Source organism: Barbatula barbatula, assembly GCF_947034865.1.
Source record: "Barbatula barbatula genome assembly, chromosome: 3".
NCBI classification, from domain to species: domain Eukaryota; kingdom Metazoa; phylum Chordata; class Actinopteri; order Cypriniformes; family Nemacheilidae; genus Barbatula; species Barbatula barbatula.
Window position 1 is genome coordinate 25136143 of NC_136764.1, and position 12518 is coordinate 25148660.

A 12518-nucleotide genomic window follows, 5' to 3' on the forward strand; every position below is an offset into this window, starting at 1 on the left:
AGTTGTTCTGATGAATTTGAAAAATGCTTATAACCAAACAGATCTCAACACCCATTGACTGCCATAGTAGTACCAAAAAACATTGGTAGTCAAAAGTACCCCAGAACAGTTTGCTGTCCTACATTCTTCTTTGTGTTCGACAGAACAAACAAAATGATTAAGTAATCTTTCCTACTATGGGAGTCAATGGGTGTTGAGATCAGTTTGGTAACAAGCATCCATCCAAATAGCTTTCTCTGCGTTCATCAAACCTAAGAATTGTCTACACATTTGGAATAACTCGAAGGTGAGTAAATGATGACAGAATTTTCATTTTTTGGGGGAAATATCACTTTAATGTCATTCCAAACATCACTAGAGCAGGAGACGAAAACGCAAGTTATGTGGCGATCGTAACTGTCAAACGGGTTACATGACACTCCAACAAGAGAAGACATGTGAAGGGTTGGATATTTTTCATGAACCCATATGCAATAGCGTTACACTCCTGCCTTGTTTGACAGGTAGGTTTAGTTTCTACTGACAGGAAAGACTGTTGAACTGGATGAGGGGGGTGTTGGTTCAGTCTAATGAAAAAACAGATGTCACGGGTTACCAACAACCTTCAGTTTGACTGTGAGGAACACAAGGGTTCGTGGGATGAATGGGAATTGTTTGTTACTATTGTGAGGTCTAAAGAGTTTCTAAGCTTGAACTTCCCCTTGGCTTATTTGTTTTTCTTTCATTTAAGAGCTGCCTGGTACTTTTGGCTCTGAATGTGAGACAGTCCTGACTTTCACTTTGTTCCACTACCACAAAAAGGCCGTAATATTAACCTTTCAAATATCAACCACAAAATCGTGAAAATAATTTCTAATCTTTAGCCTTAAGAAGGAAATAAGAAACGGCGTATCGCTGTTTTATCTCATAGTATCATAGTTTGCCTGCATGTGCTATGTCTTCATCGGCTTTGATGTGAGAACTAATGAAGCAGCTAGACCTGTATTCTTTAAACAGGTGTGGCATGAGAATCTTTCACCTGTCACTGTGAGAGTCAATCCAACCTCATGAGTCAGGAAAGCAAACACATGGACAGAAAACAGTTTTTAAGAGTCTTACAGGAGTCATTTGGATCTCCTACTACACAGTAGCATCTGGGGAAGACATCATGTAATCCGGAGGCGGGATAACTCCAGCTGACTGTATAGAGAAGAGCGGACATCATTCTCAAGACTCAGAATCCTCCTCATTCCCACCATCACAGTCATCTGACTTTATGTTATTAAGTGTGATTCAGCTGTGACTGCAGTTTGGAGAATTGAGACCACCACGCACCTGAACCCAATTACTGAGAGAATGAGAGACACAGACAGCTAACGTGACGTCAGAAAGAGATTATTGCAGATTAAACGGGGCAGAAGGTCGACTCCTCATAACGTTCAAGCAATTGAAGGTTTTATGTCGCGCCGTGGCTTTTTTTTAGCCTCGATCGAAGGTCTAGTTCACTCCAACGGCTTTAACTTGAATGGCATTTTTGGACGGATTGCCAAAAATTAACCCCAGTGTTAATACTCCAGTAACCTTATGTAAGCGGCTTTAAAAGCCCTACAAAACCACGTCGATTCTCAATCCATAATGATTATCCGAGGGACCGGTCAATGTAGACGTGTGATTAAAACATAGTTACGAAAGCACAGGGCTGACGTAAGAAAATGCAGCCTATGAAATGCAAAGGCCTGCATCGGACACAATGCAAATGTTTGACACCTATCAGTGAATCTCTGAAGTTTATGACAGCCCCTAGGCATATTAGCTCTCATTGGACAAGCACAGATGTTGTTTTGCAGTTTTAGAGAACTGAAGCATAACTAAAGAAGTGTTAACGCCTCGGAGGACATATGTTGACAGTTCGTAAATAAATGGCGAAAACAGTCAGATGTGCAGGTGTGCGGATTATCATGAATGAGGACTGGGAGTGTAAAATGAGCATCGTTTTATGCCAACTACTACATACTGTATCTACAATAGGGTCCAACAATAAATATATTTATGTATGTTTATATATACAGCATATTTTAAAAATGTACTTGTTATACTCCATCTATATCAATAGAGGCTTTAAACCGATGTAAGTGAAACACAATATTAGTTCTATATGTCGCTCTTTGAGTTTAATGACAACCACAATCTTCCACTTTTTACACCATTTCAGTTTTGCCTGCTCCCAGTTTTCCTATACTTACAGACCAACATCATAAAACGTTTCCTCCTTTGGCTTAAAATAGTAACTGGAAATAGTCATGGGGGCACGGGACACACAAGATGCTACAAATAGATGTAAATGACAGAGAAGGACATCGTGAGCAGGTCAGGGGTGGACATTTAAACACAGCGATGACAGCCGTCAGAACCCTTGACACATATGTATTCATTTCATGTTGTTTACACATCTCTGTGACTGAGTTACACAAACTCTCTCTGTAACGTGACTCTCCACAAACCGTTGAATCTTCAGCGTGGCATGACATGATGTCACTTAAAATGTAAATGATGTTTTCTGCTACAGAATTCCCCTGTTCACGTGATGCAATGAAAGCGGTCTCGTGATATGCCGTGTAACACAAATATTTAGTGGATCATCATACAAGCATATCATGTGTTGCAAAGAGCACTCTCCCAAAATTCCCTGTCATTTGACCACTTTTTAATAAAAAGCATCAGCCGCATGTCAAATGACTAACTTTTTAATGATAAGCATTACTAGTTTGAGGAAGTTATTAGTTGGAGGAAGCTGTGAGTAGGAAATACGAATGCACTGTGTGATAAAAAAGCACTTGACAAAATTCCAATGTCAAGTGAGCACTTTCCCTTCCTGCAAAGTGACCTTTATGTAATTTAGCTAGGCCACATGAATGTCACTTATTTTCTCGATTATTTCCCAGTTCATTCAAAATATGTCTGACACTCAATGTAGCATTATCTTTTACAGTGGGTGACTTAATTTAGAATATAGGGACTAGATACATGTTTCAATATAGTCATCTTCAGCACACGGAAATATTTTCCAAATTACATTTTTATAATAAGAACGGCTTTCTGCCAACAAATGAACAGCTTTTAAAATATTACTTTCATTCGACGTATGACAAAAAGTATTATTTTAACTGAAAAGACAAAACCACTTGGGGACTCTTATTATTTTTGTCTCTATGTATAAATAGGTCTCTAACATATGTGGTTCTTTATACAAATATAAGTAGAATTGATCTAAATATGATACTCCACATATGATCATTTGTTTCTAGTTGATTTATTTATGATTATTTATCAGATGATTTACCAATTTGTGGTGCATTTTTTCCCTGCCGTTCATTTTAGAACGAGCCATTTATATAATAACATATAAATATAAGAGCTCTAAACACAATAGACTAAACAGCAATAATTGAATGTAGTGATAGCAATGAATTGTTCTAGCTTGGCCAATCCATTACTCTTGAAATTTCTTTCTCGTAATATAAGCAACACTGACATCTAATGGCTACTAGATAAACAGCACTTGACATGACAACGGTTGCTATCGACAACAAGCAAGCAACGTCACTCTTCCGTGCAGGCGATGCAGGGTGTTGTGCAGAAAACGATATTTTCATGCGCACTAGAAGATGACGTAGAAGGACTAAAGAGTCTGTTGGAAAGTAAGAGTGAACATGAACCACCGCGGAACACTTTGTGGGGAAAGGATGAGGTGGGCAGAAGCGCCCTCTTCACCGCGTGCATGTTAGGACGAAGCTGCATCCTGCGCGAGCTCGTGAAGAACGGCGCTGACGTCAATGAGCTCACCGTGCGTGGTAATGACTTCACTTTGTTTCCTAAATCTGTAAAGTCTATGTGTGTAAAGAATATAACCTCTAACTGCCATCAAAACTTTGCATTTTCTTTGCACGTGAAGCTACAGTATTAGACCTCTCTCAATTGCCACTGTTCAATAAAAACACATACAAATAATGTTCTATGTTGTAAAATGACATTAGGTAAGGTTAAAGGGTGATGGCAGAGTTCTCTTTATTCATTATGCTCCATCGGTAGGGTACTCACCGTTGCATTCTTCTGCCATGTGGGGTCAGCTGGACACATTGAAAACTCTGGTTGAGCTCAACGCTGATTTACAAGCTAGCAACTTCCGCGGAGAGAAGGCAGTCGATGCGGCTCGTCGCTATCGCAAGGTGGACTGCGAAGAATACCTTGCATGGGCTGGTGAGAAATGGAAACATCAAGAGTTTTAGAACATCTATCCTGTCGTCAATGCACATGTGATTCTTCTCCACAGAGGCCAAACTAGATTTGCAAGAATTAATCAACAGAGTCAAGGAAACTATAGCTGATCTAGAAAAAGATCAAGGGAAGCTAAATAAGGCGGACAAGGTCATTTTTTTGCATATTTAACACATAAACATGTCATTCTCCAAATATTAACCAAATATAAATCGTTGTATGTGTGTTTGTGTATTTAGAACATATGTGTAAACACCTGCTCGGCGAAATCGGACTGGATTCAAAGCACCAGAAATGCTACAATTCAAGAGTTCATTGAACAGAAGAATCACCTTGAAAGTGTAGTTGAACCTATTCTGCTCAGGCTAAACACGATGTGTGAGTATGAATAACACGATCTACCCAAAAGACTGTCGAGAATGAGTTTACAAGCTGTTTATTTCACTTAAAAATATCTGTAAAAAATATTTTGATGCCTTTTTTTCTTTTCCCCACAGCTGAAACCCCAACGAAGACAAGAAAGCATTAGAGCTATGATTACCAACACACATTCATGGCACTATATGTTTTCTGTGTTTCTATGGTTTCTGCTTTTGTGGAGATGTTATTCAACAACTATGTTATAAACCCTAAGTCATGCTTTACCAATACTGTACACCCGGGTGTTTGTGTTGAATAAATCAATCTTGAAGAACGACTCGTGTCATAAAATAATAAAACTTTAACATGACATAAATATAGACAGGTTCAACGACATCAGCGTAAGCCAATGTTTCTGGACCTCCTCAAAGAATCAATAGCCGTTGATTTGTTCGACCTATAATACAATTAATATACAATGAAATATTAATATAAATCAATAATAATAGAAATGAAATTCATATACAAGTTATATTACTGCCACGAGGCAGATGAATAACCAAAACACAAACCGGAAGTGAACTTCGGGTCGAGTACGCGTCAGATGAAACCGTCTATAAAGAGTATTAATTCATAAATGATGCACTTTTATGAACAGCCATAATCCTGTAATGCTAATAATAAACACGAGATGGAGCCAGCGGATTGCTGCATGCGCGGTTTTGTCCCGCTACATAACGTAATGTTCCTTTTATATTAGACTGAGTCGTTTAAAAACAACAGTAATAGTAAACACAAATCATCAATTACACAAAGTTACCAAGCTCACTGACGTCTCAAAGGGTTGATGGCGTCTATTTAGCGTTTAAATGGCCGTTGTTATTAAATGAATGTTTAATCTCACTTCACGTTCACGTTACACTCTCACATTTAGCAAAGTGGCACCGGAAGGGTCAAATAAGCGCACGCGAGTGAAGGGTGATCGGTCGTGTCGGCGATCTTCTAGTTTTCCCTGAATCCCAGCGCACGGGCTCAACGGGATCGGGATGTGATTGAGGTGCGGTGTGGATTCTGAAGTGTGAAAAGGGCTGTCTGTCCTCACCGCAGGACAGGGAGGAAGGGGGAGTCCCGACCGACGACTCGCACACTAAAAGTGGACGGCGGGGCAGTAAACGGTTACTTGCTGTTATTCGGGTGATTTTCGTCTCCCCGACAGCCGCAAGGGCAACGCAGTAAACTCCCGTTGTGTTAAACGTCTGGATTCATTCAGTTCTTACTGCTGTTGACTCATGGACACAGACGGGATATAACTTCACTCCATCCGGATATAACTCCACGAGCCGCCGATTCATTCATTTCAACTTTGCACTTTTTGTGGCTCTGACGAGAACTTGTAGTTTTTCGGGCGTCTCGAAGCACAGACGAGAAATCCCGTTTCACTGGCGTTTGCTTTGTTTGGCTTTATTCAGGCTAATGCTCGACTTCAATGCAAATGTAATGTAAATATACGTTAGGAGCGCGCGCGCATAACCTTTTATTCACACCGCGCAACAAAGCACGCGAAAGTCGTAACGTTGAACGTTACCGTCGCGTGATTGTTTTTAGATGTATGATTTTTAAGCTCGAGAACACCGAAAGAGGGAAACACTGATCGGCTTCGCACGCATTTGGGTCACAAACGGCGTGTAAATCTGCCGGGCTGGCGTCTTTACCGGGACATTACCGCGGAGGAGGCGGAACGGGCACGGCGACCGATTCGATGGCCGGTGGCGACGTGGACTCGGTTCAGGGAGGCATGATCTCCCTGGACCCGGTGGTCGATGGGATTTTGATGGACTCGTTCTGCCAACAGCAGGGATGGATGCGGGTGTACGGTAAATCATATTCACTGGCTCTCTCCTTTCCTTCATATGTGTTAATACGAGTTGGTTTGTTTTTAAATAGCACAACGTTGACCCAAATGGTTTATTCCCCCCCTGTTTGTGACCCCAAGTAGACACCCATAACCCCAATGGATACGGGATTCTATAGCCTATTCCAAATCCCAAAATCTTAACAAGATGTCAAAGCGCCAGTTGCTGAGTTTAAGGGTCTTTTTATTGTACCACCAGCACCCTAATATCGCCTTATTTATGTTGTGTGTCCACGTTTTTATCTCTATTTGTCACTATCATGGTCAAATATCATGAGCAAATCATGTTTTTCATTCTGTCCGATATTTTATTTGGGGGATAAAAATATCATTAGTGTGATGGAAAACCAAGGGAAGATCTATAAAAGTACCTCAATAATAAAATATCTTTGAGTGTGTGGTTTGTAAAGACACACTGTTATGATAAACGCAAGATTTAAATGAATGTATTATGAGTTGTGGTTAAGGGAAGGGCTGTGTTGGAAACCATGGTCACATAATATGTTTGATCAATGTTGGTTAGATGTAATGCGAGACAGAAGCAGAGGTTTTATCACATTGTTGACAGAGATGTAAATGCAGTTGTGCGTCATGGTGTCGGGTGGTGTTCATAGTGTGCGTGCTTTTGGAGAATTTTGTTTGTATTTACATCTACATTATGCTCTTAACAAGAAGCTGTAGATACTGACTGTGTTGCTATAGGTTTGTTTTAACTAAAGGTGGAGGGATACTATACGGCTCTATAGACCCTATAGACGTGTTGTCAGGGGCTGTTGTCATGGCAGCCGGTCTTCTTAAGGATGTAAGTTGAAACCGGGGACTTCACGTGAGAGACGGAACATCCAGCTCTGTTCTCCAGTGAACGCCCGCATTACCCCACTGTCTCTGATATCGTATTAAAAATTGAAGACAGGATGTGGTAATGCTCAAAGGATTCTCTGTTCATGTGCTGTCCAACACCCTATGACATAATGTTATGTTTCTTTGGGATTTTTGTTTAACTCACCACCAGAAGTCACTGTGTTGTAATGAGACCATAATGACTTGTGTGTGTATGTCAGGAAGTACAGTCAGACCCCTCAAAACACACACAGAATAAAGCATATTATTCATAAATAAATGACCGGTGCAGTTACATGTTTATCATCATAAGCATCACTCTTGTGTATGAGCGAAGCATGGTGAGGTTTTAATGAATCATAGCTGTCTAGGGGAATTCATTTTTGCCGCATGACTTGTTTTTACTTGGATGTTCTTGTGTATTCATAGCGTTTTATATCCGGGGAGCTAATAACATGACTGATCTGTCATAGTCTGTTCTGCTTTTAGATCCTCCCACAGGCTCATTCGAGGACCTTTTGTTTCCCAAGTAAACGATGTTCATCCAAATATTTGGTAGTAATTTACGCACATATGTTGGTACCCGAACAACATCGGTACCCATTGACTTGCATTGGTTTTGTGTCCATACAATTGAAGTCAATGGGTACATCCTTTTTTGGATAATCAACTGGTTTGAAATGACAGAATGATGGCAGAATTTTCAGTTTTGGGCGAACTGTGTCTACAAGAGTTGAGCGTTGTGGTTAGACAGTGTGTTTGAGAGATTTCTTTAATAAGTTGTGTTTGGCTGTGGTTAACTCGTTCAAAGCGTGGGAATGATATAAATCTACTTCCTGTTAGTTTTGCGCATCACAAAGTGCTGCTGATAGTACACGAGGCTTTGGGTTGGTTGGTACATTGCTAGATTTGACATCTGTTCGGGCCTAAAAAGGTTGATCTTGGAAAAAGTGAAATGGAAAAGTTTGAGTCTAAAGTTTTGACACGGTGGGTGAAAGTGAATGTGTTTGAATGTTTACGGTGTCGCTGCTTAGATGTGTTTAATCTTGCAGAGGAAGCTGAGGGAGGGTGGGGAGGAGCAGGAGTCAATAGTGGGATTGTGTTGGTTGCGGACGGCTCAGGATGTGCGTGTTGCTAGCTACACCCCCACCCGCTGTGATCCACTCTCGTTCGTCGTAGCTGTCAGACCGGGCCGGGACTATGATGTAAGCAGCCTGTTCTGAGAATGACCTCAATGGACTGGATTCCAAAATTCCAGAGCACCGGCACCAGTGCGTTCATCCCTACATTCCAGAGCTGAAATAACTCAATAAGGATGCTGGCCGACTCCTTGCCCGCTTACTTCCTTTATGTATCTGTTAAGAATAATGACTCCTGTAGCAACTTGTCTATTCTTGGACCAGTTTTGGCCAGCGGGGTTGACAAAAAAAATGGTTACAACTTGCTTGTTTTAGCAAGTGAGACAAGTTTCCCCGACTGCCAACATGTGCGGGTCAACGGAGCAAAATTCATTCGCAAAGTTAAAGATTTAATCGTTTAAATGACTTCATGTGTTCTTGACTTGACTCTCCATTACTCCTTGATTTTCAGGCTGTTAAGCATCATACAGATAAGGATTAGACCCTGTTTAATGTGGATCATTGAAAGGTGCATTAGTCTTGTGTCTAAGCCTATTAAAGATCGTGAGACACCACCTCTTGTTGAATTGACTGGCTGTAGCAAAGTACAACTTTTAGAAAATGCCGCCGTTTTCGTTTCCATGTTAACTGCAAGACGGAACTCTCTGAAAACAATGATGTCACACGCATGCGTATTACGAGCTCAGTCGTTCGAGTATAGCGAAAACAATATGGCGGCTTCCAGCGCCTATTTATTTACTCATTATGTGTATGTGCCACGTCCTGTTTCTTTACACAGCAGCATCGCCATCCACTGGCCTAGCGTGCATACTAAAGTGTTTTTATTCCCCTTTTCCTTGATCCGTGTAAATGCAGACCACTTTGATAACGCTGTCATGTGTGCATGAAACTTTTAAAAACGCAATGGAAAAACTTTTTAGTTTTTTATCGTGTACACGTGGCCTCGGTGAAGAGGATCCAGTACACCGGTACTACTGTTGAGTCAACTACTGCTCTGAATGCTGACTTGTCCCTGATTAGAAAGTGCACTGAATTGAGTTCACTGTAGTCACAAGAGTTTCACATGTTCTGCTCAGATGCACCCGCCGGCTCCGCTTCTTCCCACAAGGCCGGTTCAAAGGTGCCTTTGTCTGTGCAGACGCTTCAGAAGAACACGTCGATAGTTCTGGGCCAGTCACCTCTCTTTTTATGAGAAGGAAAATGCGAGGATGTCTTGAGGGGTCAGTGGAGTGCTTTGCTCTGGTGTTTCTCTGGAGAGACAGTCAGGTATATGTCGGTTCTCCCTTTCCTTTCACTTATGGAGACTGTGTGGCTAGAAGACAATGTCCTGGGATTCCAGGCGTTACCTGAAAACACAGGAAGCCTCCTTTCCTGTTTTTAGACTCGTTTCTGATTGTCTTAGATAAACAGATTTTATCGAAAAATTAATTTCTTATACCTCTGTATCTGTTTTTTATTCATTGGATACATATTTTTTAATTGCTCTCTGGATGGTTTTAGCGAATTCAACACAAACAAACGATATGTAGCTTTCCTGTAGCTCAGTGGTAAGAGCATTGCGTTAACAACGCAAGGTTGTGGGTTTGATTCCAGGGGATTACAGATACCTATGTATAAATGTATAGGATAATGCAATGTAAGGCACTTTTATCCAAAGCGTCTGCCAAATGCCTAAATGTAATATGTGGCCCAAACTTCCGGTAGATCACCGCAAATAATCATTAAGTAGTTTTAATTCGTATACAATAAAATATTCACCTAAATTATTAAGAACATAAATTAAATGTAAAATAAATTGTTATTACTAGCCGGGCATATAACCAAACATAGACCAGAAGTTAACTTCAGGCCATGCCCTTGCATCCAAAAAAAACATCTATTCTGATCGGTTAGTGGCAGGAATATTTTTCTATAAAGACTAGTAGTAGAAGTATATATCGTCGTAGCTGTTGGGTCGATATTTTGACTTTTTAAATGATCAGCATCAGCCAATAAATGGTACAATTGCCCAATAATGTGCAATGTATGAAAAAATGTCTATATTAAATGGATACTTCACACTAAAATAAAAATTATGTGTTTGTTTATTCACCCACATGTCATTTGAAACCTGTATACGACTCATTCTGCTGTGGAACACGCACAACAGAAGATATTTTGTGTCCATACAATGGAAGTAAATGGGGGGTCAAAGTTGTTTGTTTACCAACATTCTTCAAAATATGTTCTTTTGTGTTCTGCAGAAGAAAGCCGGTCATGCATGTTTGAAATGACACGAGGTAAACAGTGAAATAATTAAACATTTTGGGGGAAACTATATTTTTTATAAAAAAAATCATTATTCATAAAATGTAACTAAGCAAAGTCTTTTTCCCTTCATAAATGGCGTTGATCCCTGAACGCCCTCCCACTTTCATGGCTCGTGTTCTCCCAGCTGTTTTTTCATCTTCTAAAAATGTATTCTTATGGAGCAAGTCTCATGTAATACCTCATGGCACTCTCTTCACTATCGGTTAGAGCATGTCAGCAGACCGTTGGCATGCACTTCCTGCCTGCTCTTTAAAGACCGATATAGGAGTGTTTCTTGATTGTGATAAAACCCATGAGGCTAAACGGCACCCTCTTGTTAATCGGCATTAGAGATGCATTGAGGGTTTGGTGCTTTTGAATTTCTGTGCTTGGACAGAGAGTCGTCTTTGCCCGCAAGTGGGCCAATCCAATTATGATGCGGTTCAATTTGTATTATCCACTGTAGCTGTGCGCTCACTGATAATTCATTAGAAGTTGCTCAAGGCCGGACTGAATCCTCCGAGCAGCAGATTCTGGTAATTAAATGTTCTCTTGCCTCAGGTTAATGTAACTCGCGTGTTTAAGCACGGCCCCCTGATGGATGCGATTTATTATTGGTGGGGATTCCGAATGCTGCACCAATAATTGGTGCCTTCGGCTCATCTGGGATTGCTTGTGTCAAGCAGTTAAGAGAAGTATATCTTGTCTGGCATAGGAAGTCCACCTGCCATTGAAACAGATACTCAGGGTTGGCTAATTTAAAGTAGTAAATGAGAGAAAGAGAGGGAGAGAGATCTTCGGAACATGAGAAGATCGAGATCTGATTTGAAGATAAACCGTCATTGTTTAACATTCAACGGCTGCTCGTGTTTGGTAGCCGTTATGAAATGGGTTCAGACTAAAAGAGACTTCCTCATGGTCGTAAAAGTGCACAAGGTAATGTTTCACCTGTCTGCTCTGATTCACCATCATCATTTTGAACGAATAGGCCTGAATAAAAGCCGAGAGTAAAAGCAGCGCTGAGCACGGACTTCCACATTCTCGTGTTACGGGCAGGGACTCGTGTGACGGCGGGGTTATTTGATATGATCGGAGAGGAACCAGAACCCTCTGCTGCACCTTCATGTTCTTTTACTCCGTTCTGGCGCATTTGCAAAAGTTTTTACTGTAGGTGCACTTAAAGCAAGCACATTTATTTTGGACGGCTCAGTGTAAACAAACATTGTGCCAGAATGGATTTTAACATCTCGCTTTTAACATTTCGACACAGCCTTCTGCTCAGTTCACGGAATGCATATAAAATACAATGTCTGTCACACACAATGCTTCACTTCGGTTAACATATTTGAGAATAACATGACATCGAATGACATCATTCTTGACAAGACGCAGAGCAGGCGTTTGATTGGCTGGTTGCCATCATGTGTATGATCTCTAGTGTGTGCTCCTCCCATGATGAAGGTTTGGAGTGTAGCTGCTCTTCAGGGATTGATTGGAGTTGCCTCATTGTGAAATTTACTAACAATATTTCAACTCAAAGAAAATTAAAAAAACAACGTTTTTGTTAAAGTACAGTGCAGATATGAAATGGATTGAGACAATACTCATTATTATTATTATATTAATAATTGCATTTTCATAAATGCAGTACCACACATAATACTACAGTTTTCTTGCAAATGTTTTTCTTTTTGTTTTGCATTAAGCTGCTGACACCTGACAAG

General features: G+C 40.6%; 2 protein-coding genes across 2 annotated transcripts in view; both read left to right on the forward strand.

The window, feature by feature from the left end:
* Window positions 1-3564: 3564 nt before the first annotated feature.
* Window positions 3565-4943, forward strand: ankrd45 (ankyrin repeat domain 45). The gene is made up of 5 exons (XM_079451724.1): window positions 3565-3830; window positions 4069-4236; window positions 4310-4404; window positions 4494-4632; window positions 4752-4943. Exons 1-5 carry the CDS (start codon window positions 3599-3601, stop codon window positions 4781-4783), a joined length of 666 nt encoding a protein of 221 aa, XP_079307850.1. The 5' UTR covers window positions 3565-3598; the 3' UTR covers window positions 4784-4943.
* Window positions 4944-5577: 634 nt separating this feature from the next.
* rasal2 (RAS protein activator like 2) overlaps window positions 5578-12518 on the forward strand; it is a 55991-nt gene continuing 49050 nt past the window's right edge. The window contains exon 1 of the mRNA XM_079453796.1: window positions 5578-6488. Coding sequence (XP_079309922.1) covers window positions 6374-6488 — 115 coding nt within the window. The 5' untranslated portion in view covers window positions 5578-6373. The remainder of the gene's footprint in view (window positions 6489-12518) is intronic.